The sequence below is a fragment of the Hemitrygon akajei genome, chromosome 3 (genome assembly GCF_048418815.1).
Source record: "Hemitrygon akajei chromosome 3, sHemAka1.3, whole genome shotgun sequence".
Classification (NCBI taxonomy): domain Eukaryota; kingdom Metazoa; phylum Chordata; class Chondrichthyes; order Myliobatiformes; family Dasyatidae; genus Hemitrygon; species Hemitrygon akajei.
This window is the reverse complement of record NC_133126.1, coordinates 14,932,872-14,949,449: the sequence shown is the minus strand read 5'-3', so window position 1 is coordinate 14,949,449 and position 16,578 is coordinate 14,932,872. Positions and strand designations below refer to the sequence as shown.

At 40.1% G+C, this 16,578-nt stretch overlaps 1 protein-coding gene across 2 annotated transcripts in view; it reads right to left on the bottom strand.

Annotated features, from left to right (window-relative positions):
• The window catches only part of trip11 (thyroid hormone receptor interactor 11), a 118,201-nt gene that overhangs the window by 22,034 nt on the left and 79,589 nt on the right, over positions 1-16,578 (bottom strand). For both annotated transcript variants that reach the window (XM_073039219.1, XM_073039220.1), the window contains 2 exons: positions 14,705-14,808; positions 8,696-8,795 (listed from right to left, as the gene is read on the bottom strand). In XM_073039219.1, coding sequence (XP_072895320.1) covers positions 8,696-8,795; positions 14,705-14,808 — 204 coding nt within the window. The remainder of the gene's footprint in view (positions 1-8,695; positions 8,796-14,704; positions 14,809-16,578) is intronic.

Here is a 16,578-nt window from a genome sequence, read left to right as displayed (position 1 = left end):
CAAAATCAGCTCCATTGCTTCTCTCCGACTGAGCTGTTGAGCAAGATTGAAGTCGACGAGGACGACAGCGGAGGATGAGCGGATGTTTGGCGCCATCTGCCCGCAATTGATTGGTCTTCCTCTCTCACCCACTTGCAGGATTCTTGGGATCTACATTGCAAGGACTGATTGGCACATTTTCGGGTACTTCAAGGTTCATGTTGCATGTGTTCCTGGACTCTGGTTACTCTGTTTTGCTGTTTTTGAGCAGTTTGATCAATGTGGACTGGGGTACACCGGCGAAGAATGGTTCTCCGGCCTGCAGTGGGCTAGCAGCATGGCACTGAACTGAACTAAACTGAATACTACCGGACTCCTTGATTGGTGTTTGATATTCCCCACTCACTTTTTGCCATTTGCGCAATTTGTTCTTTTTTCGCGCGTTGGGTGTTTGATGTTTTCTTGAACAGGTTTCATGATGTTTTGTTCTTTTGTGCCTACCTGTGGGAGGACAAATCTCAGCTGTATTCAGCATACATATTTTGATAATAAATGTACTTTGAATCTTTGTGTAGGTAAGTGCTACCATGGAATGGCGCAGTAGTATAGCGATTAGCACAACAGCTATAAAGCACCAGCAATCACTGATCAGGGTTCGATCCCAGCCTCTGTTTGTAAGGTGTTTGTACGTTCTGTTGTAACTGCATGGGTTTACTCTGGATTCACTGGTTTCCTCCCACATTCCAAAGATGTACGGTTAGGCTTAGCAAGATGTCGATATGCTACCTTTGCAGTGAAATCATGGTGACACTTGCAGGCTGCCCCAGCACAATCTTCACAGAATTGATTTGATGCAAATGATGCACTTCACTGTACTTTTGATGTACGTGCTAATCTCATATCTCATTCTTGGAGGGAGATGGAGTTAATGGGAACATGGAAAGAATAGGTTACAGGGACAATTAGCAGAGAATGGGATCACTCTGTGAGCCAGCATGGACTCGAATGGCCAAAATAGCCTCCCTCAATGCTGCAGATAGAACTTGCTAAGGCAACGGTTATACAGTTGGCCCTCCTTATCCGCGAGGTATTGGTTCCAGGACCCCTCGCGGATAACAAAATTTGCAGATGCTCAAGTCCCTTATTTAACCTGTCTCAGTGCGGTGGACCCAGCGGAACCCAAGACCTTATTTAACCTGTCTCAATGCGGTGGATCTAGGACCCAGCGGAACCCAAGACCTTATTTAACCTGTCTCAATGCGGTGGATCTAGGACCCAGCGGAACCCAAGACCTTATTTAACCTGTCTCAGTGCGGTGGACCCAGCAGCAGAGATCTGAATCTGCAGTGTTTCTGTTCACAAAAATAATCACGATAACGATTGAAAATAAAGTGGAAATAATAAAGCAATCGGAAAGAGGTGAAACAGCATCGGTAATTGGAAAAGCGTTAGGCTTTGTCGGTCAACGATTGGAACAATTTTAAAGGATAAAGTGAGAAAGGCCGTGCCCCAATGAAAGCTACTATTATTACTAAGCAACGCAGTGGTTTAATTATTCGGTTTGGTGGGTTTGGGTTTTTGATCCTCCACATTAACCTGGCATGGTGGAGAGCGCACTCGATAGGGATCTGTCACTAGATCGAACTCGGGAACTTCCCGAGCCCAGCGTTGAAACATGCGTTCTTAAGTGTTTTATGTGCATAGAAATGTAAAATATATACTATATATGAATGCAAACGTTTGACTGACACTAACTAATACCGGATGTATCTGTTCCGTCTTACTTAGTAAGAGAACTTCTGATTTTTTCAATCCCGATCCATGATAACCCACACACATCCTCCCGTATACTTTCAATGATCTCTAGGTTACTTATAATACCTAATACAATGTAAATGCTATGTAAAATAGTTGTTATACTGCATTGTTCAGGGAATAATGACAAGAAAGAAAGTCTGTAAATGCTCGAATAACAAGTTCTGGAAGAGCACTTCAAGGTTTTTGCGATTCGTGGTTGGTTGAATTCAAGGATGCGGAATTCGCGGATAAGGAGGGCCGACTGTATGAGAAAGTTGTCAAATTAGCATTTAAAAAGCCATGACTCAAATTTAAAAGCCTCACCCTGCCCTTCAAGTTCCTCATGTGTCTCATGTGGGATTGTTTAAAAATTTATCAACATACAGTAACTCTAAAATGCAGTTACGCTTCAGTCTGGCAACCTGCATTATTTCTGGAATGGGAGCTACACACAAGCTTTTGACTAAGAAGCAAGCGGGCTAACATTGTAGACAAGGGGAACAGCAAATTGACTGATCTACAAGATTCAGTAACGTTAAAAATACATGATGGAGGAGAGGTCCAGATGGAACATTTTCCACAAGAAACTAGGGATAAAACAGGAAAACTCTCACTTGCACAATACCCAAAACATACATGCCAGTCCAAAAGGAATGAGGAAGGTAGTACCGTTATTTTTTTGTGTCATTTAGTTGAATAGTCTTTTTTTTAAGTTTAATATGAACCAAGGAGATATACTGAACTAAACCTTATTAAACCTGTACTAATAACGTCATTTCATGCTTCATATACGCCTTAAGATTTTTATTAATTCTCTGTCTACCCGTCTAGTTCCCTCAACATTGCTTGTGCAGCAATGAATATTTTACCACTGAATAACCAAAGTCATTCCTTGGCTTATGATCTGAAGCTGAAAGAATGAAGCAAGCTGCCCAACAATCTTGATTGACAACCCACGGCTTCAATGCATTAAAAAACTGCATTTTAGCAATGAATGGGCATTTATGATACAACCTAAATGCTCAATCAATCAAGAAAATGAACAAATACCTTCAGCTCATTTGATATAATGCCAGTTAGATCCATCTTATTTCTATAAGATTATTAAACCAGCTGAAATTACCTTCTCTGCCAAGATATCCCTCCTTTGTCTTAAATCATTTCATACAGGAGAATTTGCCAAAATCTTAAAAAGGTCAACTACTGCTTTAATGATTTCTGTGCAAAAGCTACTCATTTATGCATCAGGCATCTCCTCATTTTATAAATAGGGGACAAATATTTCTCTGACATGAAGTGATTCACCATTTTTTATCATTTAATAGTACTGATATCCTTGTATCTCTGAATGGAAATGAAAGTGAACCATATACCTGCATCTGATGTATGGAAGTTTAAAACTGTACAGCCACACTACTTTTAGGACTATGCTTAAAACAGCATTCAATGGAGCATTGGTCAGAATCGCCCTAATTTAATACCCCCAGTTAGTCCCAAAAAGTGAAATAGATCAACTTCCATGACAGATCCTTAATTTCATTTAAAACTGTATACTGACTGAATGGAAACAGATTTAATTACAATTAATAATCTTTTTACTACTGTTTTGAAATAGATATGTTGCAGTCTGTTAGAATCTTTCCAGCAATCAAATAACTATTCAATACTTCATGTAGACATACAAATGCAATTTTCCAGTCAGCAAGTTGTGACTGAAGATTCTTCACGTAATGCTAATACTCTATTCGATTGTGTGAAAGGACACCAAAGCACTGAACAAAACCAATTGGACTGTCAAGGTATTGTTTTTACTTGGCTAATGCAACAATTTGTTTACCACAGACTCCACTAAACCATCCAATCCTCTGAAGAAATTTTCTGCACAACATTTAGTCCACAAAACTGACATGTATCCAAAATGCTTACTACATTCTGTGTTCTGTACCTTAGACTGTTTCTTAGCTTCACATTTTTAAGATTTTTGTATTTCAGAACACTACTATGATCCACACGGTATTGAAATTATCAGCATTTGGGCTCTGAGTAACTAAATAAATATGAAATTTAGAATTCCAAAGTTGACAACAGAAGATTCAACTTCATGTCTCTGGATCAAAAACACAGATTTCTCACCGATGATCTAGTACTTAACCAGCTGCTGCAAGATTTGATTTGACTATCTATTCACATATCAGCACATAACTCTTCATACTTTCCTCTAAATTGAACATGTTCTGATTAATGCATCACAAATGTAGGAGTTTAAAATGGTTTGGAATGCTTTTCCATGTTGCTTCATAAGCACAAGTTGTTGCATACAGTTTTCAGATCTCTTCAAGAACCTGAAGAAATCCATATGTCTGCATTTCTATCCATCCTTCTATAGCTTCACAAAGTTCTGCCTTGAAGATTTTAAAGTATTTTTAATTGTTTCTACATTGTAAATGAAGTAATCTTTGTAGTTCAAGGGTTTACAAAATGAAGAATTGATTTATTCACTTCCCTGTTCTGGTTGGCTTCCTTTTATATATACTCCCAATTGTTTCTTTATCTGTGGCCAAAAACGCATATTTTCAAATTGCATTTTTGTTGCCAGTGATCCAGACACATTGCTGTTTACTATCAGTCAATCAACTGCATGCCTCTTTCACAAAATTGCTTTTAAACCATTATTTATTTCTTTTCAACCTACCCACCCTTAGCTATGTCCATATTTAGCAAATTTGCTCCACATCCACATCAATCCTATCCAAAGAAATTCAAAACGCAAATTTGTAAATGGATTAGGAATGTCGCAAAGCTTCTCATATCTTTTAATGTTAATGGCATTCCTGCTGGACAGAGACAAGATTTCTCCAAAATGGCTCAAGATAAATTATGCTATACACAGTAAATCAAAAAAGCTTTTTGATTTAGCTTTTCCTTTACTCTTTGGCTTATTAACAGCTTCTTGTTAATTTAAAGTAATTCAGCACTACCCAATTCCTTCTTACACAACTCTTACTCGGTGTACTGTCCACTCCTCATCGCTGACATTATATTGTTGGTGAGTCTAGTGAGTATGCGCCAGACATCACTGTACTTAAACTGTTTTTTTAATTAATCATGAAACCTTTCTCTCTGTACTTTTTCCTTTAGTTTCTCCAAAGAATGTCAACTCAGGCCATGGTATGATTCTGTGGAATTTCAACAAAATGGCCTTTATTTCTCTATGAACCTTTACAGCAAGTGATAATGGGAAATTCAAATAGAAAGTATTTCTAAAAAGCCTGCTAGTGCACAGTTGGCCAGTTGGAGAGTGATTAGGTACAAGAACAGTGATCTATACTCTTGAAGAGCTAAAGAAAAGCTACTGCAATGCAGGTTGAATGCAGGTAGACAGCCTGTTTCCTAATGACTGACATAAGAGAATTGTAAAATCGAGCAGCCTGGGGACAAGCCATTCAGTCTAACTTATCCATGCCAACCAGTGGGCAGTCTTCTGCATTAGCCCTTAACACCCAGAACCGTGTCCATAGCCCTCCATGTCTAAGCAATTCAAGTGTTCACTGAGCCCACAAGGAGGTGCAGAGACGTGCGACAGATCAGCTTGTTGAATAGTGTCTCAACAAGAACCTTGTACTCAATGTCGGCAAGTCCAAGGAATTGACTGTGGATATTAAGAAGGGGAAGATGGGTAAACACATACCAGTCGTCATTAAAGGCTCAGTGATGGAAAGGGTGTCAATATCTTAAATGATCTATCCAGAGCCCAACACATTGATACAATTATGAAGGTGGCATGCCAGCAGCTATATTTCATTATGAGTTTGAGGAAATTTTGTATGTGACTAAAGACTTGATCAAATTTCTACAGATGTACAGTGAAGAGCATTCTGACTGGCTGCACTAACACCAGCTGTACAGGCTCCAAAATGCAGAATCAAAAGAGGCTGCACACAGCTGTAGATTCAGTCATCTCAACTCTCTCCACATCTTCAAAAGGCAGTGCCTCAAAAAGGTGGCATCTATCCTTGACATATCTGCTTCTTGGTACATGAGACTGAAGATCCACACTCAAATGTTTTAGGAACAGCTTCTTCCCCACCACCATCGTATTACTGAATGGTCCATGAACGCTACCTTGCTATTCCTTTTTCATACTATTTTTTTTTGATAACTTATATAGAGTAATTTTTGTCTTCCACTGTACTTCTGCTGTAAATTAACAAATTTACGACATGTACGCTACAAGAAAATTGATTCTGAAAGAAAAATTATGTCAGCGACCCAACTCCAACCACCCTCTCAGGCATTGTATTCCAGATATTTATCATGCTTTGGGTGTAGGTCTCTCTTATATTCTCTCTGAATCTCCTTCCATCTTAATGTACACCAACATCCACTAGTTTTATTTACATCTCATGGTGAAAATGTTTCCTGCAGTCTACCCTATCTATACCTTCAAAGTTTTATATACCTCAATTGTGCCCTCCCCCAAACCTCTCCAGGGTCTCCTCATAACTGAAATGCTCCATCCCAAGTAACATTCTGGTAAATTTCTACTGAACCATCTCCAGTACTACTAAAATTCTTCCTATCCCATGGAGGCCAGAACTGGATGAAGTACTCCAGCTGAGGTCAGAGCAAGGTTTTCTCATTTGAAGCACAACTTCTGTATGCAATGTTCCAAGTAAAGAAGACGAGTACCCCATGACTTCCCTAACCACATAATCTATACACATTGCCACCATTAAGGATCTACAGGCTTCTACTCTGAGGTCCAATACTTCTCAAAACCCCACTACTCAGGTCAGTACCAAGTCTAAGTAAGAGCAGTCCAGGTAGTTTCACTCGAATGAAGAGCATTGGAGTAGATGTTCCTTAAAGGTGGACTGCTACGAAGGCCGTTCTTCTCCTATTGCGGAACACAACAGGTTTCTGTATTCACTGGCCTTCTTTATTCCCCTCCTCCCACTATTACTACCTCCAACTACACCATTTTCTCCTACCTGGCCTATCGTCACCCTTCTGCCACCCCCCAATGAAGCTGCTAAGCACCAAGAAGCATTTACTAGGTTTTGCAAGAAGATAAATGAATATACAATCAGTGGTCATTCCATTAGGTACAGGAGTTGAATCCAGTGTTATCTTTACTGCTGTAGCCCATCCACTTCAAGATTCTAATCAGCCAACCATGTGGCGGCAAGTTAAAACATAAAAGCCTCCAGACATGGTCAAGAGGTTCAGTCGTTGTTCAGACTAAGCATCAGAAAAGGGAAGAAATATGATCTAAGTGACTGACTGTGGAATGTTTGTTGGTGCCAGGCGGAAAGGTTTGAGGATCTCAGAAACTGCAGAACTCATGGGATTTTTGCAAACTACAGTCTCTAGAGTTTACAGAGAACAGTGCAAAAAATAAAAACATATCCAGTGAATGACAGTTCTGCAGGCAAAAATGCCTTGTTAATGTGAGAAGTCAGAGGAAAATGGCCAGAGCTGACAGGAAGACAACAATAATTCAAATAACCACGCGTTACAACAGTGGTGTAAGAAGCATCTCTGAACACACATGTCGAACCTTGAAGTGAATAGGCTACAGCAGCAGAAGACCACACCGGGTTCAAATTCTGCAACTAACAAAGTGACCACCAAGTATAAATCCTGACTTCCGGCCAAGATGGTGCCTGTGTACAACGATCCTTTGGTCAATATCTCCTGGACAGATCATGAAACCATATATTTCACTTCTTTTATGTCTTTTACATTTGTTTTCATTTTGGATGTGATTCTGGAACTGTTGGAGCCTATGATTTGCTGTTTGGAGATCATTTGGGTGTTCCAGCATTCTGCAGTCTTCAAGAGGATTCCAGGAGGAAGAGGCAGTGGACTTGCACTATAGACTCTTCTTTTCAGTCTCAAAGCTTTTTATATTCTGCTCTACTGCCATGATGAAGCCAAACTCAGGTTGGAGGAGCAACACCTCATATACCGTCTAGGTAGTCTCCAGCCCCTGGCATGAACATTGAATTCTCCAACTTCTGGTTAATCCTTCCCTCTCCCTTCCCCCATCCCAGTTTCACTCTGCCTCCTCCTCCAGCAGCCTATCACCTCTCTCATGATTCTGCCTTCTTCTACTACACATAGTGCTTTCCCCTTACATTCCTTCTTCACCTTTCCTGCCTATCCCATTCCCCACCCCTTGATCTTTCCTCTTACTGGTTTTTTACCTGGCACCTTCTCCTTCTTCAGCCTTCTCCTTCCCGCCCTCCCCCCACCTTCTTTATAGGGCCCCTGCCCCCTCTCTCTTCAGTCCTGACGAAGGGTCTTGGCCCAAAATGTTGACTGCTCATTTCCACAGATGCTGCCCGACCTGCTGAGTTCCTCCAGCTTGTTGTACGTGTTGCTTTGACCCCAGCATCTGCAGTGTACTTTGTGTTTTCATATTCTGTGCTTTTTTTGCCCGATCTTTGTTGATTGTTTTGTGCAGGAGGAGGGATTAAGGGGTCAATGTGCCTCAACCATTTTCATTTGTTTTAAGTGCAGGGAGGGGTATTTTGGGGGTTGATGATTGTGCTGCCTTTCTTTTCTTTCTTGGTTTCATGGTTACCCAGAGAAGAAGAATTTCAAGTTGTATACTTTGATAATAAATGAAGTTTTGAACCTATGACATCCAATCAATATTCAAATCTTACGGACAGGATATTGGCCCAAAATGTTGACAGTTTATTCCCCTCCATAGATGCTGCTTGACCTGCAGAATTTCTCCAACACAAAATGTGTGTGTATTGCTCAACATTTCCACCATCTGCAGAACCTCTTGTGTTACAGACACTTGTCTTTCCCTTATAATTTACTTTTAATTGCAAAGATTGAGTTTGAGGTAAATATGGAGAATCTTTTTAATAATTCATTTCACAGGAGCAACATAATGAATTACCTTGTTTTTTAAGATCTTCAATCTGTTCCTCTTTGAGATCCAACTGCTCAGTTAGTCTTGATGCAGAATCCAAAGCATCATTCGCTTCCTTTAAGCGCTCCTGCAGGAGGAATGCAATTGCAATCAAACATACTCATGTTTTAATTAACCTGGAGGAGAAAACATTTGATAATATCAGAATCTGGTTTAATATCACTGGCATATGTCAAGAAATTTGGAAACTTTACGAGAGTAGTACAATGCAATACATGTGCCTTCAGGCTCCTGTACCTCCTTCCTAACAGCAGCAATGAGAAGAGGGCTTATCCTGGGTGGTGGTAATGCTTAATGACGGAGGTCACCTTCCTAAGGCACCGCTACTTGAAGATGTCTTGGATACTACGAAGGCTAGTACCCATGATGAAGCTAATTTTAGAAGTTTCTGCAACTTACTTCGATCATGTGCAGTAGCCCTCCATACCAGACAGTGATGTAGCCACTCAGAAGGTTTTCCACAGTACATCTGTAGAAGTGTTTGTAGAGTGTTTTAGTTGATAAACCAAATCTCCTCAAATTCTTAATGAAATATAGCTGCTGACTTACATTATGATCAGAGATTAAGGGAGCTAGGGCTTTACTCTTTGAAGAGGAGGAGGATGAGAGGAGACATGATAGAGGCATACAAGATATTAAGAGGAATAGATAGAGTGGACAGCCAGCGCCTCTTCCCCAGGGCACCACTGCTCAATACAAGAGGACATGGCTTTAAGGTAAGGAGTGGGAAGTTCAAGGGGGATATTAGAAAGAAAGGTTTTTTTTTACTCAGAGAGTGGTTGGTGTATGGAATGCACTGCCTGAGTCAGTGGTGGAGGTAGATACACAGGTGAAATTTAAGAGACTACTACACAGGCATGTGGAGGAATTTAAGGTGGGGGAGGCAGGGTTTACGGGTCGGCACAACATTGTGGGCCAAAGGGCCTGTACTGTGCTGTACTATTCTATGTTTATAGCTGCTTCAGTAAGTTGGGTCCTGGTTAGGTCCTCAGAGATAATGACACCCAGATAAAACTGCTCACTCTCCACTTCTAATCCCTGTATGAGTATGAGGATTGGCATGTGTTCCCTCGTCTTACCATTCCTGAAGTCCACAATCAGCTCTTTGGTCTTACTGACACTAAGTGCAAGGATGTTTCAGCGACACCACTCAACTAACTGGCATATGTCGTTCCTGTTCGCCCTTTTGTCATCATCTGAAATTCTGCCACAATGGCTGTATCATCAGCAAATTTTTAGATGGCATTTGGGCTGAGCCTAGCCACACAGTCATGGGTGTAGAGACAGTAAAGCAGTGAGCTAAGCTCCCATCCCTGTGGTGCGCCAGTATTGGCTGTCAGCAAGATGGAGATGTTAGTTCTGATCCGCACAGATTGTGGTCTGCTGGTTAGGAAATTGAGGAACCAATTGCAGAAGGAGGTACAGAGGCCCAGGTTTTCTACCTTTTCGATCAGGACTGTAGGAATGATGGTGTTAAACCCTGAGCTATAGTCAATAAACAGTATCCTGATATAGGTATTTATATTGTCCAGGTAATTCAAGGCCACATGGAGAGCCACTGAGATTGTGTCTGCTGTAGACCTACTGTGGCAAAAGGCAAATTGCAGTGGGTCCAAGTTCTTCCTGAGACAGGTGTTGATTCTAGCCATAACTAACTTATCAAAGCATTTCATCACCACAGATGTGAGTGGTACTGGATGATAGTCGTTAAGGCAGCTCATGCTGCTCTTCTTGCACACTGATATAATTTGAACCAGGTGGGAACTTCTGACCAGAGCAATGAGAGTTTGAAAATGTCTTTGAATAACGTCGCTAGTTGGTTGGCACAGGTTCTCACAACCTTACAAGTTACTCCACTAGGTCCTGCCATCTCACCCTCTTGAAAGACAGCCTGATGTTGGCCTTCAAGACAGATCACAGGGTCATCAGATGCTGCAGGGATCCTCATAACTGTGGTTTTATACTCCAGTGCAGTGATCATGAAATTAGAAAATTGTCATTAAAAAATAATCTAGTTCAGCAACAGCCTCAAGAGAATACCAGCTATCATACCAAACCACAGACCATTTGGCCAAGTTCAATCAGTTCTGATTACTGGGCAATTTTCTGTATTAATGCCATCGACCAGCACCTGCTCCATAGTCTTCTATACTAAGCAATTCCCTTAAGTTCTGCCAGCGATCCAGCTTCAACCACTCTTTCAGGTACTTACTTATCTCTGGGTGCAGCAGCTCTCCTCATACCCCTCTAAATCTCTTCCCCCTAGTCTCATTAGTAGTCCTAAAATTCAGCACATCACATTTGTCAGGACTGAGTCCCATCTGCCATTTCTCAGCACATCTATATCTTTCGGCAACAATTCTGCCAAACCATAGATTTACTGGTCATGCCTCCTATACCCACATCAAAGAAATTTGAAAAATTGCAAACAGCAAAGGTCTCAGCCTCAATCCTGTGGGATATCACTATCACAGGAATCCAAATGTAGAACAATCTTCTACCATTGCCCTTTACTTCCTATTGCCAAGCCAATTATGGATCCAGTTTTCCAACTTGCTCTGTATCCCATGGGCCTTAATCTTTTGAAACTACTTCTCATGTGGGACCTTATCACATGCCTATTTAAAAATCATGGAAATCACACTTAACTGTTCAAGCCTCATCTATACTATTGTTAGCTCTTCAATTACCAATTCAAAGAGTTCAATCAAATTGATTGGACAGGATGTACTTAACAAAGCCTTGCTCACTGTCTCCGATTAGTTGATGCCTTTCTAAATAATCATTAATTCTTCCCTCAGAATTTTCTCTAATATCGTCCCTACCTCTGATGTTAGTCTCTTAGCTATAGGTACTAGACTCTTCCCTGCTGCATATTTGAAAAGCGCAGAGGGGCAGGTTTTCTGGTATCCAGTTCATTTTTAAGAAGCTGGGCAACAGCAACAGTCATTGCCCAACCCTAAATGCTATTGAGAAGGCCGAGATGAACCATCTTCTTGAACTACCGCAGTCCTTGAGACGAAGGTTGTCCCACAATACTGTTGATGCTGGGCGCAGTTTTCCAGGATTTAGATTAACCTGGTGAACCTATGCTAAACGAAGGCAAGTATAGCTGTGATCTTATCAAACCCTAGTAATCATAACTTCATTACTTTTTAATATAACTTGGCATTCTTCCTCCTGCTTTTTTTTTTAAAAAGCTTCATAAATCATACATGAAGTTCCTTCCATACACCAATATTTCCTAGCTCCTCAACATTTCAGGAGAAAATGAGAGTGTTGTTAATATGGCATCTAGTGCATTGGCCTTCATTAGTCAGGGGATCAAGGTCAAGAGCGACAAGGTGATATTGCGGCTCTATAAAACTATAGCTTGACACCAATTAAAATACTGTTTTGAGTTCTGGTTGCCTTATTTTCAGGAAAACGTGGAAACTTTAGAGAGTACAGGAGGGATTTACCAGAATTACCTGGTTTGTTGAGCATGACTTATGAGAATAGGTCGAATGAGCTAACGCTTTTCTTTTTGGAACAATGGAGGTTGAGAGGTGACTTGGTAGAGGTGACAAGATGATAAAAGCATAGATTGAGTTGACAACTAATGACTTTTTCCAGGACAGAAATGGAGATCAGAGAAAAGTATGGGGGGATGCCAGACGTAAGTTTGCCTTTTCTGTACAAGGTGGTGGGTGCATGGGACACGCCAGGGATGATGATGGAAGCAGATACATTGGAGACATTTGAGAGACACTTTCCTGTAACGCCATTGGATTTAATCTTGTTAAGCAGCCTCATGTGTGGCACCTTATCAAATAGCTTCTGAAAATCTAAGGAGAGGCAGTGGATATCATTTACTTGGATTTTCAGAAGGCATTTGATAAGTTGCCACACATGCAAGATAAAATACTATAGTGTTACAGGAAAGATACTGACATGGATAGCAGAATGGCTGACAGGCAGAAGGCAGCAAGTGGCAATAAAAGGGGCCTTTTCTAGTTGGCTGCCGGTGACTAGTGGTGTTCCTTAGGGTTGGGACCACTGCTCTTCACGTTGTTTGTCAGTGATTTAGATAATGGAATGGATGGCTTTATGGCAAAGTTTGCGGATGATACAAAGATAGGTGGAGGGATAGGTAGTGCTGAAGACGCAACGCAATTGCAGCAGGACTTAGACAAATTAGAAGAACAGGCAAGAAACTGGCAGATGGAATACAGTGTTGGGAAATGTATGATAATCCATTTTGGTAAAAGGAACAATTGTGCAGACTATTATCTAAATGGGGAGAAGGTTCAAACATCAGAGGTGCAAAGGGACTTAGGAGTCCTCGTGCAAGACTCCCAGAAGGTTAATTTTCAGGTTGAGTATGTGGCAAAAAAAAAGGCAAATGCAATGTTGACATTTATTGCAAGGGGAACAGAATATAAAAGCAAGGAGATAAAGCTGAGCCTTTATAAGGCACTAGTCAGGTTGCACTTAGAGAAGCATTAACAGTTTTGGGCCCCATATCTCAGAAAGGATGTGTTGTCATTGGAGAAAGTCCAGAAGAGATCCACAAGGATGATTCCGGGAATTAAGGGGTTAATGCATGAGGAGCATTTGGCAACTTTAGACCTGTACTGACTGGAATTTAGACGAGTTTGTGGGGATCTCATTGAAACCTACCGACTGTTGAAAGGACTAGATAGGGTGGATGTGGAGAGGATGTTTTCTATGGTGGGGGTATCCAGAACTAGAGAGCACAGCCTCAAAATTGAAGAGCAACAGAGTCGTAAATCTGTGGAATGCTCTACCATAGACTGCGGTGGAGGCCATGTCCATGCGTATATTTAAGGCAGAAGTTGATTGTTTCCTGATCGGTCAGGGCATCAAAGGATATGGCAAGAAGGCAGATGTATGGGGTTGAGTGGGACCCAGGATCAGCCATGATGGAATGGTGGAGCAGACTCGATGGGCTGAATGGCCTAGTTCTGCTCCTATGTCTTGTGGTCTTATGAACTCTTAGATAGGCACATGGACAATAGAAAAATGGAGGGTTTTGTAGGAGGGGAGGGTTAGATTGATCTTAGAGTAGGTTAAAAGGTCAGCACAACATCGTGAGCTAAAGGGCCTATGCTGTGCTGTAATGTTCTATGTTCCATGTAAAATGTTTCTGTATTCTCCCAAAAATGAGTATCCTCATAACTTCAAGAATGTACTCTCTCCTTCACTGCCCAAGCATGCTTGGTGTCTCCCTCCCAGAAACCTTCCCACCCAGCTTTATATCAATGACATTTCAATGTACTAAACTTCATGCAACATTGAAATTCTTCACTGGTGAGGCTACTCTACAGGATCAAATGGATAAGCTTAAAGTCCCAGTGGAATAATCAACTAAATTCAACCCATAGTGTAATAAATTATGATTATAATATCTGGATAAAACTGCTTTTATAAAATAACTCAATATAACCTTGGCAGAATTTCATCAATCAAAACAAATGTTTGCATTTAAAAATTACTTAAAGCTGAATCTAAGGATTAGTTTGATATTTTGACATGGTTAACGAGGCAATAAACCTATTTGGGGTCAGATGTCACTGATTTGCGTGCACAAACTGAACCCAAGGCTTAAATAATTGCTGCTAAACACTTTGGTGGAGAAATCAGCCTTTCATTGGTAACACTAAAAGCACATTTAATCATGGATATGTATTGCTTTGCTTTGCTTTGCTTTCTGAAATTCAGCTTCAATGAAGTCAACAGCTATGAATTTCAGAAGAATACAACCTGAAACTACTATTAAACTTACATGTTTAGTGAAAGCAAACAAATTTGTTAGAAAACAGTCTGTGACCCATGGCATCAGGCAATACAGGACATCACTGATGTCAGACATCATAAAATAGCCAGTGGTGAATTACAGATAAACTCACTAACTATTGCGTAACATTATTATAATCGAAACTGGTCAAAAACGTTGACAAATTTTTCCCTTACCTCTAATTCTGTGACTCTTTTCTCAAGACTTAATGCTTTCTTTTTCCACTCTGAAATTTCCTTCTGATATTTCTCCAGCTCAGTTGCATACATCGCTTTCTCCTCTGCATGTTGGAACAGAAAATATACACGGACACAGAATGAGCAAAGCTATCTACATTATTAGGATGCAATTTATTACTATACTGCAAGACCAAAAATATAGCTTTGATCATTAAAAGAAAGTGAAAAACATCTAGCAAGCTGTCACACAAAAAAAAGCAGGGGAGAAAACATCATGGAAGAAAATTTAAAATATTTTGTTGGCCAAAACATTCTGAATTAAAACAATAAGGATAAATATTCCAGGCCTGCTTTGCAATGAATTAACTGACCCCAATCAGAGAGATACCGTTGATGCTATATTTGGATTCAAAACCTCAAAATCTTTTAAATTCCACAAAACAGGGTTTGACACAATGGTCACCCTTATCTACGTCTCTGGAAGGTCGAATTAATGTTATTAAAATGTATATCCTTCCTAAATTTTTATGCTTATTTCAGTCTACATCAATTTTTATTTCTAAAGCTTTTTTGACTCGTTAGATTCTATTATTTTGTCCTATCTATGTTAAGGCAAACGTTCTAGACCTGATAAACCTTACCTCCAAAAATCTAAAAACGGTGGTATGGCTTTACCCAACTTCCATTTATATTATTGGGCAGAAATATTTGCTGTCTTACTTTTTAGTCCTTTTTTTATAATCAGTCTGATTGTCCAAAATGGGTGGCAATGGAGTTGAACTCTACTAAGAATATCTCTATTTCTGCACTTCTTGGATCTGCACTTCCTTGTCGCTTGCCTAGACTAATTGTTAATCCTCCAATCAGACACACTCTGAGAATATGGGCTCAGTTTAGAAAATTTAATGACCTTCATGTTTTTTCTCTCTCTAGTCCTATCTTACATAATCATCTTTTCCTACCTTCTATGCAAGACTCAACATTTCATGATTGGTATAGAATGGGCATTAGGTGTTTTGAAGATCTTTTCATAGACAATCGTTTTGCAACTTTTCAACAACTCTCTGCAAAGTTTAATCTGCCTAATACCCATTTCTTTAGATACATTCAAATTAGACATTCCATTAACCCTTTATTATCTAATTTTCCTGAGATGCCCAAGAAAAACATTGTGGACCTGTTTCTTTGTATTAATCCATTGAGCAAAGGCTTAATATCTTTTATTCATGATAAATTATTGACCTTAAGACATGCCCCCTTTGATAAAATTAGAACTGCTTGGGAGCATGATTTAAATATTTCTTTATCTGATGCGGTTTGGGATTCAATTCTTAAGTCAGTTAATTCAACCTCGTTATGTGCTCGCCACTGTCTTTTACAGTTTAAGGTTGTACATGGGGCTCACATGTCTAAAACTAAATTGTCACAGTTTTATCCTGACATTAGTCCTGTTTGTGACAAGTGTAAAGGGGGTGGGGCTTCTCTTATCCATATGTACTGGGCTTGTCCTAGTCTAGAAAAATTTTGGAGAGAAGTTTTTTTAAATCTTTATCCCATATTCTTAATTGCCACTTAGAACCTAATCCTCTGATTGCCCTTTTTGGTGCCTTGGGTGAGGCAGACATGCATTTGAGTCCAACTAAATGTCGAACATTACCTTTTGCCTCTCTTTTGGCTAGACGCTTAGCTCTCCTTCGGTGGAGAGATGTTGCCCCACCCACTCATGCTCAATGGCTTAATGATATTATGTCCTGATTAGACCTTGAAAAAATTCATTACTCACTTCTCAATTCGGACATAAACTTTCAAAAGGTGTGGGGACCTCTTCTTGAATACTTTTTATAACTCCTCTTTAGATTAAGTTTATTCTT